The following is a 21,543-nucleotide window of genomic DNA, read 5'->3' as shown; positions in this document are numbered from 1 at the left end:
CCCTGCCCTCAAGGAACTTACACTCTATTGGCTTCTAAAATTCCCCCCAAAAGGCCTTATTAAAAAAAGGTCAACAATCAAATGAAGGAAGTGTAGGCAGGGGCTTACTTTGAAGCATGTTCTGCCTAAAATAAGCCTCTAGCTTTGGCTGCATGTGGTTTCCACTATCTAAAAATACCAGACAAATGCTTCATGTTGCATCAGAATCCAAATGGGAATGAGGAAGGCGTAAATTATTTGTATTCTGTTTTTCTTAAAAGTGAGTCTGAAAACCAGAATAGTGGCAGGGACAAATCATAGGATCCTAGATTTTGCACTGGAAGGGTCTTCTGAGGTGAACTACAGATGAGAAAACTAAGGGCTGGAGGGCAAGTGACTAGACCAAGGTCAACAGTAAGAAAGCATCCCACTCCATCACACTGGAGTCCTGATAACCACTGTTTCCCTGGGTTTCCTACTTACTGAATGAGATCGCATGACTAAACCAATCACTTATCTAAGGAATCAGTCTAACTGGAAGAAATCCTAATGATCACCTAGCAGCCAGATGAAGAAAGGCCCAAGGAAATAGAGTGAGTTGCTCAACCTACTAAGAGGCAGAGTTCAGATTAACTGCAAATAAATTGTTCTTCCACTACACCACAAAAGGTGACTGCCAGAAAAATCATTCTCCTATGAATAACTGTGACTGTCTCAGCAGCAGGATGACTGTGTCTTATGCTGGTATTACTGTAACCCCCCAGACTGAAATGCCTCCTCCTCCCATTTGCAGAGTGTGCCCACCCTTCAAAACCCAGCTCAAATTCTTCCCCCTGCCCCCTCCACAAAGCCTTCCCTGACAACCTACCCCACACACTAAACCATCAAACTTCAGATTTGGAAGAAGTATCAATGGAGCTCAACTGGTACTGAAAAAAGAATCCCTACAACATCACCCCGGATAAGAAGTAAGACATTCAGCTTTTTCCTGAAGATTTGCAATGAGAAGGAAACCTACCATTTCCTCAGGGAGCCCATTCCACTTCTGGATAGGCCTAAGGGCAGCAAGGTGGTGAAATGGATAGAGTGCTGGGTCTGGAGCCAGGAAGACTTGAATTCAAATCCAGACTCAGGTACTTACTACCTCTGTGGCCCTGAACAAGTCACTTAACCTTGTTTGCCTCAGTTTCCTCATCTGTAAAATGAGCTGGAGAAGGAAACGGCAAACCACTCCAGTATCTCTGCCAAGAAAACACCAATTGGGGTCACAAAGAATGGAACATGAATGAAAAAATGACTCAACCAACTTCCACGAACTATTGCTGGTCCTGTCCTCCAGGGTCAAGCTGGAAAAGTCTCTTCCACAGGACAGGTTTTCAAAACAGACCTCAGCCTCCTGTAGGCCAGAAACACTTCCCATCTGTGCCACCCAAATTATCACTTGATTAGCTGGTGTGTATTACTGCAGTCTAAGGGCTCCACAACTGTCTAGTTTCTGCAACTAGATTATAAACTTATAAATGCCTTGAAGACAGAACCTTATCTTATATTTCTCTGTATCCCCAACGGTACTTATTCCAGTCCTAGCACTGAATAGACTTTCAATAAATACCTTTTCTCTAATTAGTGCCTTAAATTCAACATCTTTCCCCCAAAACTTCAATCCTGTCCTTTCAAGACTGAAACTGAAACCTAAGCATCGCCTCTGACTCTTCCCTTGCCTCCATCTCATTTACTGGTCCTCAAGTATTGCCGATCTTAACCTACTGCTCCAACCCTAATTCAGAGTTCTCTTGATAGTCCTGGTACAGGTATGTCTCTAATCTATCCTATACACTACTGCCAATTTAATCCTCACGAAAATACCCTCCAAATGCCTTCCATCAAAAACCTTCCACGGCTCCCCACTGTTTAATGTATAAGGCCAAACTCCAGTGTTTCCAGGCTTACCTTACAGTATGCTTCTTTTACTCCACACTCTGCTTGGCCAAAATGGATTACTAAATATCACCTAAACATTTTTTTTTCCACCTGTGCCCCGCCCCACCCCCTGTTCCTCAGGCCTAGAGTGAACTCACTCCATCTGTTTACTGCCATCTGAACCAGCATTCAAAGCCAAGTTCAAATATAATATCACAGTTGGGGGGGAGGGAGTAATTGGGGTTAAGGCACTTGCCCAGGGTCATATAGTTAGTTAGTGTCAAGTGACTGAGGCCTTAATTTGAACTCAGGTCCTCCTCCCTCCAGGGCCAGTGCTCTATCCGCTGCACCAACCTAGCGGCCCCTCTCACAGCATTCTGTACTTCCCTTTTGTGTTTATCTTTTTCTTATTTGCATTACATTTATCTGTGCATGTACTAAATGGTAAGATCCTTGAGGACAGGGCAGTGTCTTGTTTTTTCTTTCCCAGTGCTTTAGTGTGGTGAACTACACATAAAACGTTTTTAACAAACATGTTCTTAGTGCAATACCTGGCACATAATGGGCATTTAATAAATGCTAGTTTTTTGACTGACTGGCCAAATGAATAGCTATCAAGTCACTTCAGAAAGTCTCCACCTATGACCCTGTACAAGTCACATCCAGACTCTGTTTATGCTTTCCCTATCCACATCAACTTCTCTTTCACATGGATATGAAAGGATTGATTCCCACTCAATGACTAATTTGTAATCTGAGAGCTTCCTGAGGCACAGAAAGGTTTAAAAAAACCTTTAGTCTATAGTCATATAGTATCAGAGGTAAGAGCTGAACCCAACTCTTACTAATTTCAAGTCCAGCACTCTACCCATTTTGCCATGCTGTCAAAGGGTCCATATTTTAAGGAAATTCACAACCTGCCTTCTGCTTCTTCACCATCCCTGTAACTTCCTAGACCAAAGCACCGTACCCTGGGCAACAAGTTCCGGTTTGCTTCATCTCCCCTTATTAGAATATAAGCTTCTTGAGGGAAAGGTTTTTTTGTTTTTAAACGCTTTGGCATTTATAACCCCAGGGCTCAGAACAAAAGTGCTCGCAAAAAAACAAGCCTCAATAAATTCTTTTTCATTCATTCATTTATTCATCCATTCTTTAACCTATAGGTAGTCTACAGAATGTAATTGGAAACAGAGTTGACAAGTAATCTAATAAAACTGAGCTGCATGGAGTAAAGAAAGCAGAGGAAATGCACAGCACGTAACGATAATGCAAATGAAAACACTAGGAGGCAACAGAATTCAGGTCCAACACAATGGACGCTATTTGCTCCAAGTTACTGAAATTCAAACGTGCATCCTTCCTATCAATCTGTTAACAAATGGTAAAATACACGACTGTCAGTCACAATTGTAGTACTGAAAAGTTTAGCTTAACGGTTTGTTTTTTTTTTAATGGAAAGTATTTATGGGGGAGGTAGGGACTGTGTTGTTTAATTCTTAAGTAACTGAGGTGTGCTCCTAAGAGGACAGAAGCTGTTTCATTTGTCTTTCTATCTCTAGCCCTGGCCACGGCACCAAGCACATAGTCAGAGCCTTGTCAAATGCTGGTTGACTGATGTGCTAAAATAAATTATTGATTTCTAAAACAGTAGATACCAATTCATATGAGATGTGAAAGAATCTACAAAAAATCCACTTACAATTATAAATTTTAAACATTTAAATAAAGTTAAAAAGTTAAAAAAGTTAAATAAAATAAAATTTAAATAAAATAAGACGGCTGATGTAGCCAGACCAAGGTATAACAGACAACTTGAGCGCTGCACTGGAATTAAAATAATATTAACAGCAGCAGCAACAACAAAACCAAAGAAAAGTCTCCATTAAGTTGAGTCCTCTATATGAAACCTCCTAAGAAGATACAATTTGGGAGGGGGAGGAGAATAGAGCCAGATAAGAAGCTAGTCTTGGGGGTTTTAATGACTTGCAAGCAGTCCACAATGCAACGAGGCAGCTCCACAAGCCAACTGGATTTATAAACAATATTTAGAGAGGCATAGTGTCCGGCACAAGGAAGGTGAGAGTTCTTCTGTACTCTGGCCTAGTCAGAATCTGGAATGTGGTGTTCAGTTCTGACCTCAATTTTGGGTAGGACATTTGATAAGCTGGAGAATGCCCAGAGAATGACCTCACTGGTCAGTCTTCAAGGGAAGGCTGGATAAACTTCGTCAGGTATTTTGCGGAGGAGAGTCTCATGTAGGTACAAGAACAGGTTGAGCTATATGGAGATGGTGGCCTGGAAGGCCTCTGAGGTCCCTTCCAACTCTTAGATTTTGTGATTTAGGGGAAGACTTAGATAAAAATTGTATAGGGTAAAGAAAAGACCAGTCGTGGTCTGAAATGGCAGAAGTCTCAATACCAGATGCATCCAGATAATTCAATAAAAAAAGAGTGGGTCAACTGAAAATCAGGGTAGACACTAGAGCAAACCGATGAGGTCTTCGCAGTGGAGACAGAGTTCAAAGAGCCAAAATTCTCAATTTTCTCCATTCAAAGTCTGTGGTAGTTCACTGTCACCTAGGAAGCCTCAATAGTATAGGTATAGAACCATCCATGTTCCTCATTTTGGTAAATCCCCATTTAAAAACAAACAATTCAAGAAATATAGTTTCTTTCCTTTACAATCTCACTCCTTCAAATCAAAAAAGGCACTTATTCAAACCAAAAAAGTCCAAAGAAATGACATTCCCTCAGTAGTAAAAGCTGAAGGAAAATCACAGCCAAGAGAGCAAAGGCCCTTTAGAATGCCAGTATATAATCAGCATCAGGAAAAGATAACAGCCTCCAACTGGGAGAAACAATGACTATGTATTCCCATTCACAAAGTGTGACCTTCACTCTCCTTTCTAGGATAAAGATTGCACTTCTGCATTTATCCCTCTGCAAAGACCTACAGGTTCTAGTTTTCTCAGGCCACTAAAAGTGGGCAAATAGAATTATCCCCATTTCAGAAGGAGAAAAAATAAGGTCCCAGGATTTAACAGCAAATCACTAAGCTATACATAGCTTTGTATTAACTCAGCAATCGTTTCGTTGGTGGTTTGTGAAAGTATACTGGCTAGTAACTACCCAACTTTACCCCCAAGTTTCATTTTTCCTATTTCACCCACCCCATTCCTTATCCCTATGTTCAGATTAGGTGACCCTAATCCCATCATCAGATTTATCTATTTATTATAATCTATTCATCTTCATTATTAGCTTTGTATCTCCAGTGTCTAGCATGGCTCCTGGCACATAGTAACTCTTTAATAAATGTTTATTTAATACAATAAAAATTCTATTAATTATAACCTTTTTTTTTACTAGTGAATCAAGAAGCATTTATTAAGTGACTGCTGTGTGTCGAGCAACTCTGCTTCATGATGTGGAATCAAATACAAAATTGAGATAATCAACTCTCAAGAAGTTTATAAGATAGCAAGAGCTAGGTGGTGCAGTAGAAAGATTGCCAGGCCTGGAATCAGGAAAACCCGAGTTTAAATTCAGCCTCAGACACTAGCTGGGTGACCCTGGGCAAGTCTCTCAACCTAGTATGCTTTAGTTCCTCATCTATAAAGTGAGCTGGAAAAGGAAATGGCAAACCACTCCGGGATCTTTGCCAAGAAAATCCCAAATGGGGTCAGGAAGAGTTGGACATTGAACAACAAAAGGGAGCTACATGGTCAGTTAAATAAATATAAGATATTATATTTAAATAAACATAAGATATTGTATATATAAACTAAACACGAAGTAATGGGAGTTAGGGTGGGACACAATTGAGAGAATAAGAAAATGCCTCTGAAAAGAAGTGAAAATTTGGCTGTCTTGAAGACAGCTGGCAGTTTGGATTTTTTTTGAGGCAATGGGGGTTAAGTGACTTGCCTAGGGTCACAGAGCCAAGAAGTATCCGAGGTTGAATTCAAACTCAGATCCTCCTGACTCCAAGGCCGGTGCTTCATTCACTGAGTCACCTAGCTGCTCCAAGAGCTAGCAGTTTTAACAGACCAATGTGAGGTTGGAGAGCTTTCTGGACGCCTGTCTCCTGTGCAAAGAAAAGGGAGCAAACGCTAAACATTTATTTCTGTTTTGATTCTATAACTTCATTGGGGTTTTGGTAGATTTTTGTAAGCTCACATGGGAACCTAAATCACTATGAAAAACATTCTTTCAAGGAGAAGGAAGAATGGTTTTCAAGGTCCAACAATGCCTTTTCCAGTCCTCCTTGACCTTAGTGCCTTCCCTCTGACCTTCTCTGCCACTTTTCTTGTCTGTATCTTGATGGTAAATAGTTGTTTACATGTCGTCCCCCCATTAGACTCCAAGCTCCTTGAGAGTAGGGGCTGGGTTTTGTTTGGTTGATTGGGTTTTCTGCCTTTCTTTGTACTGCCAGTGCTTAGCACAGTGCCTAGCATATTTTGTTGTTATTGTTGTTCAGTTGTTTCAATCGTGTCCCACTCTCTGCAATGCCATTTGGGGTTTTCTTGGCTTGACACATAGTAGGCACTTAACATTTGTAGACTTCGTTGTAACACAATCTCCTTGAGGGAGGAGTAGGGCTTTGTAGGACGATCAGCACTTGGTACTGCGGCTGGTACAACGTAAATGCTTAGTGAATGCTTGTTAACTGACTGATGGCTTCACCATCTTCCCAGTCATCTGACTGGAATACTCAGTCACCTTTGACTTTCCCTTCTTCCTCATTCCCAACATCCAGTCACTCTCAAAACAATCTTTCTAATGCACAAGTCTCTCCATGTCATTCTAAAACCTTCACTGGCTCACTCCCTATCAATGTGTTTTCTCTTCTCCATCCTTATTTCTTCAACCAGTTGTAATGTTTAAAAAGGAGACATAGTTTCCATGTAATTTAATCATGTTATTAATAAGACCAGCAGTGTTATCAATAAAGTTTGGTCATTTGGCCATCTCTCTCAGACCACAGACCTGTAAGTTTTTCTTAAAAGGCCCAGTAATATTAACAAGGTATGTTACAAACAATCTCACCAACCTCCCTGAGACAATTTCACTTTTTTTTAAACTCTGAAGGTAGTGAAATTCTTTCCAAACATTCTCAATCTTTCTTAAGTATTGGTTATCATTTTGTCTTTCTACCCCATCATACCTCCCATAGTAACTGGCTTGCTTAATAAATGTTGTTCAAATTGAATTGTACGTGGTTCCCCTCCTACCCTCCTCAATAGAGACGGTCGGTCCCTTACTTCCCAGTGTCTACTCACTTTCTTTAGCACCCAGACTTATATTTTTTTTTTAAATCTATTTAGGTTTATACACACCTATCTTCCCAAAGCTCAACACGGGCCTTCCTACCATAGCGTCTGGTTTCTGTGAATTGTAGACTTTTTCAAGGCAAGCACATCTTAAGTAATCTCAGCTCGAGGACCAGATTTCACTGGAATACACTCTCCCACTTACTAAAGACGTGCCCCTCATAGAGCAAAAGTTCCACCCCTTATTATTACAGAGAAGGAAAATGACGATCCCAGAGTTTTTCAGTTACTTGAAAGGCAGCTAATGAAGTAAAGTTTGAATGGGGTAAGAAAACCAGGGTTTCGGTACACTTTTCAGGCCTTTGAGATGCTGGACAATTTCCTCATCTGTAAAATTGAGATAATGATACTTTCACTGACCCTGAGAAAGGGAACTGTGGGAGAAGGTCCTCCTTCTGAAAGCCCGAGGAAACTATGAGTTACTATTACCATCTAGGCCAAGGTCATCAGAGAGAGAATGTGGCAGGGCCAGGTTTCAAACCCAGAGCTTCTGATCCCAACTATGCTGTCTGAAAGACTGATTAAGAGAAAAGGACACACTGTCCTGAGGGTAAAAAAAAAACAAAACAGAGACAGTCCAATGGGACAGTCTCTCCCTAGATACAGGGAGAGAAAACATAAAAGATGAGTAGTTAGTTGCAAAAAGCCCCAGGGGCTTAAAAGTTTTTTTGCAGACTGTCCAGCTTGCTACAGAATCTCAGCTTTCATTTTAAAAAACATGCTAAGTTTCTTGCTTGCTCTTCTCACAAACAGAATCTCTGTGGCATAAACAAATGTACTATTGTCTTACCTGGACTAGAGTAACAATAGCAGCCAGAAAGCAAAGGGAGAACACATCAAGTGGCATTTTACTTCAAAGCTTCCCTAAGTACTGACCAACAAACCAAAAAAACAAAACAAAACAAAACAAAAACAAAAAAGAACCACAACCAAAACCTACCACTTCTTCTTTTTTAACTGATGATCTTTCCACCAGATAAGTTAATTAAATTAATGGGCCTATTTCCAGAGGGTGTATATTTTATACCTCTTTCAGATTGCTTCAGTCACCTTGGGATATAGTACTGGGCCTTCCTTTCACTTTTTTACAATAAGGATGGTTGTTCCAAACATGCTGAAATGTTTTAAATGTTTTTCCTTAGGTGCACCCTCCCTTCCCCTCAGGGTCACGGAGCTAGATCTATCGGTAGAATAAGCCATACAGCTGCAAGAAACTGACATTTAAAGAGACCTAAAAGGATTGGTGGGGGCAGCTAGGTGGCACAGTGGAGAGAGTTCAGGGTCTAGAGTCAGAAAGACTCAGCACTGTGCACTGTGGTTCTTGGATCCCATATTAAAAATCCATTCTAGGGCTGTCACAGTAGTGTTAAATCTAGGAAAAGCTTATGATACAACAAGAAAGCTTAGATCTAGTTCTTAACCTGGGGTCAGTGAACTTATTGCTTTTTTATATGTTTTGATGACTGTATTTCCATATAGTTGGTTTCCCTTGAAATCATATCTTTATGGGGGCAGCTAGGTGGTGCAGTGGATAGAGCACCGGTCCTGGATTCAGGAGGCCCTGAGTTCAAATCCAGCCTCAGACACATAACACTTACTAGTTGTGTGACCCTGGGCAACTCACTTAACCCCATTGCCTAGCCAAAACAAAACAAACAAACAAACAAAAAAAGAAGTCATATATTTATGAATGTAAAAAACATTTTTTTTTCCTGAGAGAGGATCCATAGGCTTCCCCAGACTGCTAAATTAAGTCCCCTAGTCCCCCAGAAATACTTCCTTTGCCACTCTGGATCTTTTACTCCTTTAAATTATATCACCCTCTATAACGCAGCGCCCCACATTAGGCATTCACTTGTTAATACCTGAGGACTGATTTCATTTCATCAGAGGGATTTTATCTTCACTTTTGATCGATCTGGCAAAGCCTTTTAAAACATTTAATGCCCTCCCTCCACCCACCTAGTTAATAAAATATATAAATACTAGGGCCTTACACATTTAGAGGAACCCATTTATAAAGGGTTTGGCAAAGTACTGGTGTAGCTATTCCCAAATCCTTTACTTAGATTTAGCCAGAAAGTTCTCCTCCCCTTCCCCCCATTCCCACCTAGGTCATCAGTTTCTCAGTAAAGCCTCCTGAGAGTTACCTGGGACACTGAGAGATCCCATGGCTAGTATGGGTCACAGCCAGTAAGTATTAAAATTAGAATTTGAAGTCAGGTCTTGACTCCAAGGCTGATCTTCACTCCTAAGTGCATCTTTTTACCACAGAAAATTTCCATAGAATACTTTCCAAGGCAGTACTTTATCATAACCACTAGGGGAAGGGAGGAGCAGGCATTATCATTGATATTTCATACTCAGCGGTTTTATGGGGTGCTATAACCAAAGAATTCATCAAGATCTGTTTTTTTCCCCCTAGAATGGATTTTTAATATGGGATCCAAGAACCACTATAGGGTTTATAAATAGATTTGGGGGGGGGGGGGGTCCATGAATTTGAATGCAGAAAAAAATTACATCCTTATTTCCACTAACCTCTAAATAAAATTTATCATTTCCTCCAATTATGAATGTGGGCAACTAATCCACAGTATAAGCAGTAACTGGGACTATCTCACCAATACATATCAGATATTTTCATATCACATTACAGTTTTATCTCAAAACATCTTTTATCTCATTACATTATATTATTTTATCTCAAAATATCTTTTACCTCATTACTACTTTTAAGTTATTTGACCTGCCACTAGAATGCACATGATTTCAGTCTTCCTGTCTACAGACTGTATTTCAATATAATAAATTTCCTTGTAACTCGGTAATTTTTGTTTTATGCATTTTAAAAACATTCTGAGAAGGGATCCATATACTTTACCAGACTGCCAAAGGGGTCTGTGACCCAGAAAAGGCTAAGAACTTCTGCTCCAGGATCACAAAATTTTTGAGTTAGGTCAAATCTTATGAAAATCATCAGTGTCTATCCTACTTCCTACTGTTGGCCAGTTTTTCATACTTAGCTATGGTCCATCTGAAAGCAGACAATTTCTTTCCAGCATGGCAGATCCTGCCAGGGTACAATAAATACAGGTAGAAAAAGGGTTCTTAACCCAGGGTCAGTGAAATAATTTTCAAAATTCTTTGATAACTGTTATTTGATAACTTTGATAACCAAAATAATTGGTTTCCACTGTGATCCAATGCATTTCACTCTGGGCATTTAAAAACATTCTGAGAAAGACGACAGTCTAAGTTTCTCCAAAATGCCAAAGAAGTCCATGACACAAAAGAAGTTAAGAATCCCTGACTTAGAGGTAGGGATAGCAAGTCCTAAGGGGGAAAGCACATAAATAGTAGCAAGGCGGCCTGGTTTCAAGTCTTACCTCTTTACTCACTACCAGAAAGGTCACAGGCTCCCAGTTTAGGTGCTGAGAATTAAAAAAAAAAAGATAAAAGCAAAATAGTTCCTGGCCTCAAGGAGCTTACAATGTAATAGAGTAGAGAGATATATATCAAACCACAGGGCAGCTAAGTAGCACAGTGGATAAAACACCAGCCCTAGAGTCAGGAAGACTCACCTTCCTGTTCAAATCTGGCCTCAGACAGATTAGCTAAATGACTCTAGGAAAGTCATTTAACCCCATTTGCCTCGGTTTCCTCATCTATAAAATGAGCTGAGGGAGGAAATGGTAAACCACTCCAGTATCTTTGCCAAGAAAACCCCAGATGAGGTCATGAAAAGTCAAACACAACTGAACAAAATGCCGAAACACATATAAAGCAAACACAGGGTATAACCTTGATGGGGAAAGCTGGCCAGTCCAGGAAAGGCCTCCCGATAAAGATGGTACTTAAGCTAAATTTTGAAGGATGTCAGGGATTCTAAGAACTAAAAGTGAATTAGACCAGAACAGTTGGAAACCAGAGACAGACAGGATAGAATGATAGATAGAATGATAGGACAGATACAAACAGACAGAAGGATAGATAGGGTATAGACAGAAGGATGAATAGCTAGATGGATAGCATTTATTAATACTACGTGCCAGGTAGGCTAAACAACACTGATCACGGATGGGGATGGAAATATAAGTGATCAAGAGAGTTCACCGTCCCTCAAGAGGCTTACATTCTAAAGGGGAGAAGATAATATATGAATGGGAACTTGGAAGGCAGTGGGGTGGTAAGGTCATAGCAGGGTGTGACTCTCCACAGGAAGCGACACAGAGGGCTAACCCATCAGAATCCAGCCAAAAGTAGAGTCCAGGGCAAGGGCATGGAAGAGACAAATAAAGCTGGAAAGGTAGGCTGAGGCCAAGAGATTTAAATGCCAAAAAATAGCTTGTATTTGCTCCTAGAGTTAATAAAGGGTCAGCAGAGTTTATTGAAATGGGGAGGAGAAGAGAAGAAGCCCTGGGTGAAGTGGGACACCTTAGCCTTTCTAAGCTAAGTTCTTTAACAGGTCTCAGTTTAACTGAGGCAACACCTATTCTGTGAATAAGGCTAGGTAAGAAACAAGGCAGAGAATGGCCTTTTTTACCTAGTCAAAAAAAAAAAAAGATCTGGGAGGGGAAGACCCTCAGGGTTTCTGGCCAAAACAGAAAGAACTGCTATTTACATTCACTGAGCCAATCAGGGCCCAAACAATGACCAAGTTTGGTGTGGCCTGGCACTATTGTTGGCCAATCAGTGAGAGCCAGAGGAATGTAAATTTTGATCACTGAAACCTCGAAAGATACCTTGGTGTTTACAGGCTAGATTTCTTTCTTAAGGACAGTCTCTGTAGAATCAAAATTGAAGAAAAGTAAACTGAATGAACATTAGCAATCTGCCACACTTAACTAATGAAGATCTCCAGAGAAGAAGAGGAGTAAATGATGGAAAAAAAAGAGTCAATTAGCATCTATTATATATGTATATATTATTATTTATTATAAAGTCAACCGGCATCAACTACGTGCTAAGCACTGGTCATGTGATGAGTAGGAATGATAATTCTCAGACTGTATGTTCCACTGGTGTCCTCAAGGTATTAAGAAAAAACAGGGATGACCTCCAACACATTGGACTAACTCCAACGTTTATGGGATGATAGGGACAAGTGTCCCATAGGATGGGTTGGCATGAGTGGGTGGGTTGTGATCTACAGTTGGACATAATATCCACTTGCATGTCCTATCTCTACATCTGCTGCTCTGCCTGGCTGAAGTGGGGTGAGAAGAGTCAAGAATATAACTAGGTTGTGAACAGGGAAAGAGAATGACACTCCAGAGAGCTAATAGACAAGTTTAAGTATGGAAGGTTTTGGGGGAAAGGTAACAAGTTCTATTTTGAATATAATGAGTTGAGATGCCTACAGGACACAAAGCCTAAAAATGTGCCACGGGCATTTAGTAATACAAAGGACTGGAGCTCAGAAGGAATACCAGGGATGGATATATAGATCTGGGAGCCATCTACATAGAGCGGATAGTTGAACATATGGGATTTGATGAGGTCATCAAGGGACAGTGTAAATAGAGAGCCTTAGAGTACATCCAAGGTTGGGGGGGGGTGGCACAGATGATGAAGCAGAACAAATATTAGATAGTGTCACCAGAGGAAGATAATATTCAGAGGAAGATGATCAGTAACTTCATATGCTGCAGAGAGGTCAAGAAGGATGAGGACTGAGAAAAGGTCATTAGATCTAGCAATTAAGAAATCACTGGTAACTACAGAGAGTAATTTCAGTTGAGGGATAAATTTCGAAGCCACATTACAGAGGATTGAAGAGTGAGAGGAAGAGATGAGTTAAGAAAACTTTTTTCAAGAAGTCTGAATGAGAAAGGGGCATCTAGCACAGATGGGGTTTTTTTTCGTTTTTTTTTTGTTTTAAGGAACAGATCTGTGTGCTATTATGCAAGCTCTTGAAGAGCAGAAACTGTTTCTTTTGTTCTAGTACTGGCCGCATAGAATTGAATGAACTCGGTAAGATTCCATCTACCTCAAAAAACACCATAATTCTAAACCAAATCTGAGTTGGAGGTGTGAGGCTGGGATGAGGAGAGAAGGGGGGGGAGAGAGAGGAAGTTGTTGCTAGGAGTAAATGAATCCATATTCAGATCAACCCTTCTTCTAGATTTTCTTTTGGTCCTGATGCAAATTAGCAATACCTCTATAATTTAGAGACGTAGAAGGGCCTCAGGCACTAAAAGATTAAGTTACTTGCCTAGGATGGTAAAGCCAGTTTAAGGTTGGAAGCCCCCTAGAACTCAGGTCTTCTGGACAAAGAGGCCAGATCCCTCTATCTATTCTACTCAACTACAACAAATAAAATATGCAACTTGACTCAGTGTAATAAATAAGCAAACTTACCTCAGCAGAGTGAATAAATAATACCTCCCACACATACTATTTTCAAATATGTGTAAATATTATGACTAATAAAATGCAAATTCACTTAAAACTTTGGAAGATGCATGGTAGCTTTTTGGTATCCAATTTTTCTCACTCAAAAAATAATCAAAGTATTCATGCAGGGGTCTACATTTTCTGACACGGAAAAATAATCCTTCATACTTGGAAAAAGTAGGTATGGCACTCAGAGACCTAGGCCATCCATTAATCAAAGAAATGAGCTCGCCTCCTGCTATCAATACAATGCCCAGTCCCACGCTCAAACACCTGAAAAGGAATTTTTTAAACACCTGGTTGGCCAAACAGGTTTCTGATATTTTTCTCTTAAGTTATAAGGAAAAGTAGAGCAAGGAAACTGCATTGAAAAAAAAAATTCCTGTCTATGGAGAATTTTGTATAAAGCCAATGGTTTATCTTGGACCTGGAGGGTCAATTGCCCATGTAACATACAGACTCAGATGATTTTAATATCCCAGTGCATATGCTTGGGACATCAGAACCAAATGGATGGCTTCAGCAGTGATGGCTTTGGGGGGGGGGGGCGAGAGGTAGAAACAACAACAAAAGAGTCCCTCTTGCTTGTCAGCAACAGTTTTGATGAAAAAAGTTAGGAGGCTAACACTCTTGGGACAGCTATTTTCCTGGATTAAAAAATATATACATATGTTTTTGATATATTAAATATATACATATATTTTAATATATTGAATATATACATATGTTTAAATACATATGCTACTTCGTTCTTGGAGCCTGAAGCCAGATGATTTCCAAATCTTAAATCTCTAGCCCAGATCACTCTCCAACTGCCTAGAGAAGATCCCCTACCTGGATATCCTACTGCCATCAACTCACACCCAAGTGATCTCAAATCAAGCTTATCTTTCCCCTAAACCAGCTCTTCCTTCTGACCTCATTATTTCTGCCATCATTCTCAGATGGCACCCATATTGAAACCAATTCTTTTTTGTCCTCTCTCCCATTTTTCCTATCCAATTAGTTACTAAATGGTACGTGATATTTCTCAAATTTGTCTCTCCTCTTTTCTCTCTGCCACCACCTCAGTAGAGGCATGCTCTTTACCATCTGCTTATATTAGAATAGCTTCCAAACAATCTCACCTATCTTCCTCCTCAACTATCCTTCCCAGCTCTGCTAGGTTTATCTTTGTAACAACCTGGTCAAATCAATCGTCTTTACTCATTACCTTTCTTGTTGCTCTATGACCTACCAAGTAAAGTTCCACCTCCCTTCCCTGGCATTAAAGGTCCTGCTCAACCTGGTACCTCACTACTTTTCTGACAGTGTATCTGCTGCTCCCCTCCTAGTATCACACGCTTCAACCAAACTGAACTACTTAACATTCCCTACACAAACTCTCCACTCTCCAAACCTTTGCTCTTTTAAGCTGTTCACTATACTTGGAAATCTTTTCCCCAGTTCCACCTGTTGAAATCCTACATCCTTTTCTTCACTGAATATACAAATTAAACTTCCTATCTTTCCCCAGCAAACTGCACAATGCTAGTGTATATACTGTTGGCACTTAATAAAATGTTGGTGAAAATTGATTCTATTTTCCTGAGTCCTTTTTATCATAATAGCTGGCTGCCCAGCAGAATATTCAAACTAGACACATAATTCTTCCAGTTAAGGCAGTATTCCTTGGACAAGCCTTAAGTGATTACTCTGTGTTTAAAGATTATGTAGTCAACAACATACCCTGAAAAGAGTTCTAAATTTCTGGAAATTCACTCAGTCACATGGGTTAATGATAATCCTACATTTACCAGGATCCCACAGGCCATCCTGAGATATTCCTCACACTTTGAGCTACCTAGTACTGTGGCTGCATAACAAAAAAGCAAGAAATTTTTTCTTTTGCTAGTGGGGACTAGGAGTTCAGATGAGAAGAGACACAATTAGTTGAAAACCTTGAAATGCAAAGAAAGAGAGGGAGAGAATTCCTATTCTGCTCATTATGGACTTGAGGGAAATGGAAATTGTTCTGTAAGGACACAAGGTGCCACTAAAACTAAATTTGCACTACAGCCAAATCCGGAAGAAAGCTTTAATACCTAGCCTTATTCTCCAACAATTTATTCTCCCTTTAACACAAAGCGGTGGGGAGGAGGGTAAACAGGACAGTTAATTGCCCCAATTAGAAAAAGATCTACTAAATCTGGCAAGTTTATGGATAAAGTGATTGGGATGCTCTCCTGTATTCTCACACCTCCCTATCGATGTCTTTCACTTCCAACAAGTGGCAATAGTGTGGAAGGAAACTGGAAGTATGGGGAATAAATAAATTCCTTCCTCTCTTCTGGCCCAAAAAAAGAATTTAAAAATCATTGAATAAGACCAAATGAATGTAATCAAAGATATAGACTTAGTAATTCAAGACAAGCCACCTCCTGCAAAGAAGACTTAGCACAATCAGAAACATCACTCCACTGTTTGGCGCTACTAGGCCCCCTCCACCCCACATTTTACTAACAATGGTTAAAAGACTCAATCCCAAACAGCCCCCAGCACACATCCAACCCCTCCCGACAGAAAACACACAGAATTAAACACTAGTCAATTTCCTCGGAAATAAGTTCTTCCCTTCTGAAAATAGCTTGGTCTCACCAATTCGCATGGAACCACATAAAGTGGGAGGCTTGATCAAGGCTGAAGTACGGGGCATTGAAAAAGTTCTGTAGGAAATCTACTATCCCATTTTCCAATTAACTGATTTCCTCGACCTTTGGTAGGCCCCTTTGTCCTTCCATTCCCTTTAAAGGAGAATATCAGAGTTTGCCCTCGGCGGAAGGGTGGGAATTCCCTCCACCTCCTACTCTACTGAACACCCCGAAACAACAGAGATCAATGGAAATGCAAACTACTTCGGATTACAAAGCAGACCCTCGGGAACCCAACCCCTTCGGTGGTCCATACAAAACCCTAACATTTTCAATATGGAGTCCCGTCAACTTTAGATGTTCTGACTGTGTGGGGTCTACCTCCGCTACAAACGACAGCTACTGAACTGCAACAAAAATTGCACCCGACGCCTTCACCAAATGACGCGCGAGGGCCATTTTGCAATAAGCAGAAAGCTACAAAAGGTGCAATAAAAACACCTACTACTCGAGTGTACGTGGCCACGCTCCCCTTTCTGCACACATCCATTTGTGATGAGAAAGCAATCCATCAGGGATCATGACGGTGCCCAAGCCCGGAGGCAGCAGCTGTGGCTGCCGCCCTGCAGGAAAGCGCAGCTGGCCCGGGCCCAGAGTCAGGTGCACCGAGCCGGCGACGGTTGCGTGCACAGGTTCCCGGGCGCGGCGCAGAGCGGGCTTGGGGGCGGGGAGGGGCGAGGAGCGGGAGAGGGGTAGACGCCAGGGCGTGGTGGTGGTGGCGGCGCGGCTAGGGCGGGGGCGGGGTGGGGGCACAGTCTATCTAGTACCTTGATTTTAGACCTGGCGGTCGGACGCTTTCCTGCCAGGTGCAGCACTGGCTCCTCGTTGGTCCTGGGCTCCGGGGCTCCCGGCTGGGGAGCGAGATGGTCCCTGGGCTCCGGCTGCTGCACGGAGCCTCCACTGCTGCTCTCCAGGCAGCAGAGGTCGGCGCCCCCGGGGTCCCCGTTGCTGCCGCCGCCGCTGCCGCTGCTCTCGCTGCTGCTACTGCTGCTGCTCTCGCTGCGGTAGTCCTCGGTGCTGTAGTGGAGCATGCAATCCAGGCTCACTGGGGGGGGGAGGGGAAAACACAACACCGAACATGGGCGAGTCAGTCCCCGCGGGGGTCCGTACTGGGAGCCCGGGGCGGTGGGGAGAGGACTAAGCAAACCGTTTGACCTCCGGGCGGTGCCTTAGCAGCGGCCGCCACAGCCTTGGCCCCAGCCTGGGACCTGGGAATAGTGCCAAGTGTTACCAAGTGGGAAAGGCGTTTGGGTGGGGAGGCTAGGAGCCCCAGGGAGACTACAAAGTGGGTTCTCTTGCTTTGTCAACAGGAGACGAGAATGGGGTGGGGGGAGCGGGAGCACGGCCCTCCCCCTCCCAATTTTATCCCAACAGCAGCTGCAGTGGACGGCTCTGGGGGTCGCCATCGACGCTTAGTAGGGTAGCGTTGCGTAGGCACACGGGTGGGCACTGTACGCCAGGGTCTGAGAGCAAGCTTTCTATGAGAGGCAGCGGGCGAGCTGCAAGGGTCTCATCAGCTGAATTGCATCTCCCGCTTCTAGCGGAGATGAGTTAGGGGAAGGTCCTTGGGCAGGAGTGTTCGGGAGGTGGAAATCAAATCAGGGAAATAGGTATCGCCCGTAACCGCCCCCCCCTCCACACACACACACACACACACACACACACACCCCCCCCCCCCCTCCCCCCCCCCCCCCGCCCCAATCTACAGCCAGGGGTCCCGTCGTGCCCGGGTAATAGCGCCCACTGGGGGCACTTTGTCCAATGTCCCCGCCTCCCCCTCCTCTGCTCCTCCTTGGTCTTACCAGTCCTCCCCCCCCAATCCCCTTAGCGGGGATGGGAAGCCATGCCCTGGCCCATCAGCGCCCCCGCTTCCTTCCCATTTGGGAAGAGGGGGCCCACGCGGTGAGGTCCCATCCCCGTTCCGCTTTCCCCGCTCACCTGGGATGTAGGTGTCGGCTCTTTCCTCGTCTGGGAGCTCATCCCAACTGCGAATCGCAGCCACTGGGTTTCTTCTCTTCACCAGGAAGACTTTGGGCATGGTGGGGTTTGGAAGAATACGGGAGAGAGGTTCGAGTAACCTCTATCTTTACCTGGTTCAAGCTTCCCCCTCAGACTGGCGAGCTCGCGTCCCTGAACTTTTCCACGCGGGTAGCAGCCCCCTTCCCCCTCTTCTCTTCCTCTCTCAGAACTCCGCAAGAGACGGCTGCTTCTCCTGCCCGGGGATTCCAGGGTTCCCCACCCCACCTTCCCGCCTCGCCTCGCCTTGCCTCGCCTTTCCCCTGCACTCCCCCCAGGGCCCCGAGTCCTCTAGTATCCCAGCTGGGCCCCCACCCTGTCCTCGATCTCTCTGCCTTGCTCCTCGCTTATTTCTTAAATCGTGGGTGAGACCACACGGAGAAAAAAAAAAGTTTCATAAGGTGGAATAGAAAATGCACCAGGAAACTTGGGAGTGAGCATGCGCCCTGCAAACATAACGGTGTCAACAAGCCTCCTTACCTGTCTGACCGGTTCAGGCAGCTCAGGTTTGTTCCAACCCTTCCTTAGGCATGAATGTTTGCAAAAGAATTTAACGTCTGAAAAAATTTTTTTTAAAAGGGAAGAACATTTTTTCATGATCCCCCCCACCAACACACACACACACACACACACACACACGCTCCTTCCCCCATTACATGCATAGTCAATGCAAATCCCAGAGGGAAATCCCAACTCGGATTATTTTTTTTTAAACTGTACATCGTGTTCTCTTCCCCACCCACCCCTTTCGCGAAATGGCCGGGGAGATGAGTGGGTTTGTCTCAGATCGCCTTGCAATCGAATGGTTCCGTTCTTTCGGGTGCTTGAGGATGGTTCCCTGGGCTTGCTGAAATCATGGGGGGAGGGGGAGAAGAGAGGAAGAATTTCACCAGATTGCAGATGCCGGAGCTTTATGTGGGGGGAAGGGGGGTGCGGGGTGGGGGGGAGATACCTGGAAAGAAGGGGCTGAGAAATGCCCTCTTCTGGAACTTAGGGACGGGTATATATATACTTCTCTCCCTTCTCTGCACCTCTTATCCCCAATGATGATTGTGGGGTTCTGCCTCCTTTCTTGCCGTATTGGTAGAGCACAGGTAATGGGGGTAGGGATGGAGAGTGGCGAAATAATCCTGAAGAGTTATTTTTATGTTTAGTAAAACATTCTTCGAGAGAAACTGACGCAAGTTTGGGATCATAGGTCTGCCCCTTGAATGAGGGCATGAGGGAATTGAGGCAGCTCTTCACATTCTGGAGTATACCGAAGGGGAGGGAGGGAGGAAGGTTACAGCCAGGCTTCTGAACTCATCCGCACACACATGTGAGATCAGGACTGACTTTGTGGGAACATACAGTACATTCCAAACTTATACAGTAGCAGCGTGGCTGGAGTTGGAACCCGACCTCCGCAGCTCCAGGCACTTTGCCGTCTGCTTTGCAGGGAGCGATCTTTAGATGTCTGTCTCCTCCTGAGCTGGGTGGCTGAAAGGAAGGCTGGATTCTCTAGCTCCCAGATCTAAAAATCTCACCTGTCTGTGTTTTCCGTAACCCGAGAGGCTTCAGGCCCTTGCAAACACAACAGGGAAATAAACACAGCGGTTTTTTTTTTCTCCCTCTCTCTTCTTCCGCCTTGAAGTGGACCTTTAGAAACGGCAAACCTGTTAACGGATTTCTTTGCTTTGTCCTAGGCTGAGTCTTTCCTTGTGTACTTTGAGCCCTCAATATACAGGTCACTGTGTTTGAGAACAGAGCATGCTTGGTCCCTTTCCTCAAGAAGTTTACGTGCTGACAGGATTCCTGGCCTAAGAAGGCAAAGAGAACAAGGGTTCACCCTGCTCGTCCTCGTCCTTTTTTCACCTCAGCTATGAAAACTGAGATATTGTTTGGATCCCAGATGTGACCCACGAAATTCTGCTGACAAACCAAAGGACTTTGACCTCAAACAAGTCACCCGAAGGATGTATAATATTCAAGGCAACGATAAAACAACTCTTTCTTCTCAACAGGACATATTTATATAGAACTTTGAAATTTGCAGAACATTTACCTAGCAACAACCTGTGTGTTATTATATTTGTGTTAACAGAGAACAGAACTGAGACTCAGAAGTTACTTATCCTACCTGGATCTTTCACATAGTAAGTAAGCAGAGTTGCAACTAGATTAGCAGGCCTGCCTACTATTAGGAGAGGGCATTCTTTCTAGTATCCCACAATACCTCTATTACAGCTGATCTTTCAGAGGCATTCCCTCTACCCACCCCCACTTCCAATGAATAGGGAAATATCCCAAAAAATATCAGCTTTGGCTGAATGAAATTGCATAAAAGTAGCATCAGAATTATCAGGTCATTTAATATGAGAGAGAGCTGGATGTTGAACTCTGAGAACATGTAATCCAACCTCTTGGTTTTACAGAGGAGCAAATCAGTCAAGCCAAAAGCATTTATTAAGTGTTTACTGTGTGCCAAGCCCTTATATTCTTTTTTTAAAATGTTTTTATTTTTATTTTTTTATTAACTTATTCTGATTTATCAACAATCACTTCCATAAGCTTTTGAGTTTTAAATTTTTCTTCCCCTCCCTCCCCAAGACAGCATGCAATCTGATATAGGCTTTACATATACATTCCTATTAAACATATTTTCACATTAGTCATGTTGTAAGGAATAGGAGGAACCATCAGAAAGGGGAAACAAACCAAAGCAAAGAAAAAATAGCAAATAGTATGCTTTGATCTGCATTCAAACTCCATAGTTCTTTCTCTGGATGTGGATAGCATTTTCCGTCATGAAACTTTTGGAAATGTCTTAGAACTGAGAGCCCTTGTGGTCTTTAACACGGTGTTTGTGGCTTATTGCACCTAATTGATAATGATGGTGTGCTGGTAAATGTTTAACAACTTGTTCTCCAAAAAAAAAGTGTACACACTTAAGTTTAATCTGCATTATTATTAACATTTTCTCCAGCACTTTCAGAAGACTAGATAATCAACAAAACAATAAATCAAGCCCTGATTTTTGTCAATTTCTGGAGTGTAAATACACTGAAAATTTAACAGGCAGCAGATGGGGAGGTAAGAGCTGGCTCCAGCATACACAGATACTAGAGCCATGAGTCCTTTATGGCTGTTTTTTTTTGCCAGATGGTTAGCACTTACCACTTCAGCAAATGAACTCAGAGACATCAAGAAATCATTCTCATAAAACAT

General features: G+C 42.8%; 1 protein-coding gene across 2 annotated transcripts in view; it reads right to left on the bottom strand.

Annotated features, from left to right (window-relative positions):
- Positions 1 to 19,167, bottom strand: part of OVOL2 (ovo like zinc finger 2) — a 49,527-nt gene extending 30,360 nt beyond the window's left edge. The window contains exons 1-4 of one of the 2 annotated variants that reach the window (XM_027840399.1): positions 19,080 to 19,167; positions 18,817 to 18,893; positions 18,259 to 18,348; positions 17,088 to 17,365 (exon numbers count right to left, since the gene is read on the bottom strand). In XM_027840399.1, coding sequence (XP_027696200.1) covers positions 17,088 to 17,351 — 264 coding nt within the window. In that variant the 5' untranslated portion in view covers positions 17,352 to 17,365; positions 18,259 to 18,348; positions 18,817 to 18,893; positions 19,080 to 19,167. Of the gene's footprint in view, positions 1 to 17,087; positions 17,366 to 18,258; positions 18,740 to 18,816; positions 18,894 to 19,079 lie in introns of those variants that run through there. The other variant, XM_027840398.1, reaches the window with a different exon arrangement.
- Positions 19,168 to 21,543: the final 2,376 nt, after the last annotated feature.

The sequence above is a fragment of the Vombatus ursinus genome, unplaced genomic scaffold (assembly GCF_900497805.2).
Source record: "Vombatus ursinus unplaced genomic scaffold, bare-nosed wombat genome assembly UNPS02014841.1, whole genome shotgun sequence".
Lineage (NCBI taxonomy): Eukaryota > Metazoa > Chordata > Mammalia > Diprotodontia > Vombatidae > Vombatus > Vombatus ursinus.
This window is presented reverse-complemented; position numbering and strand designations above follow the sequence as displayed.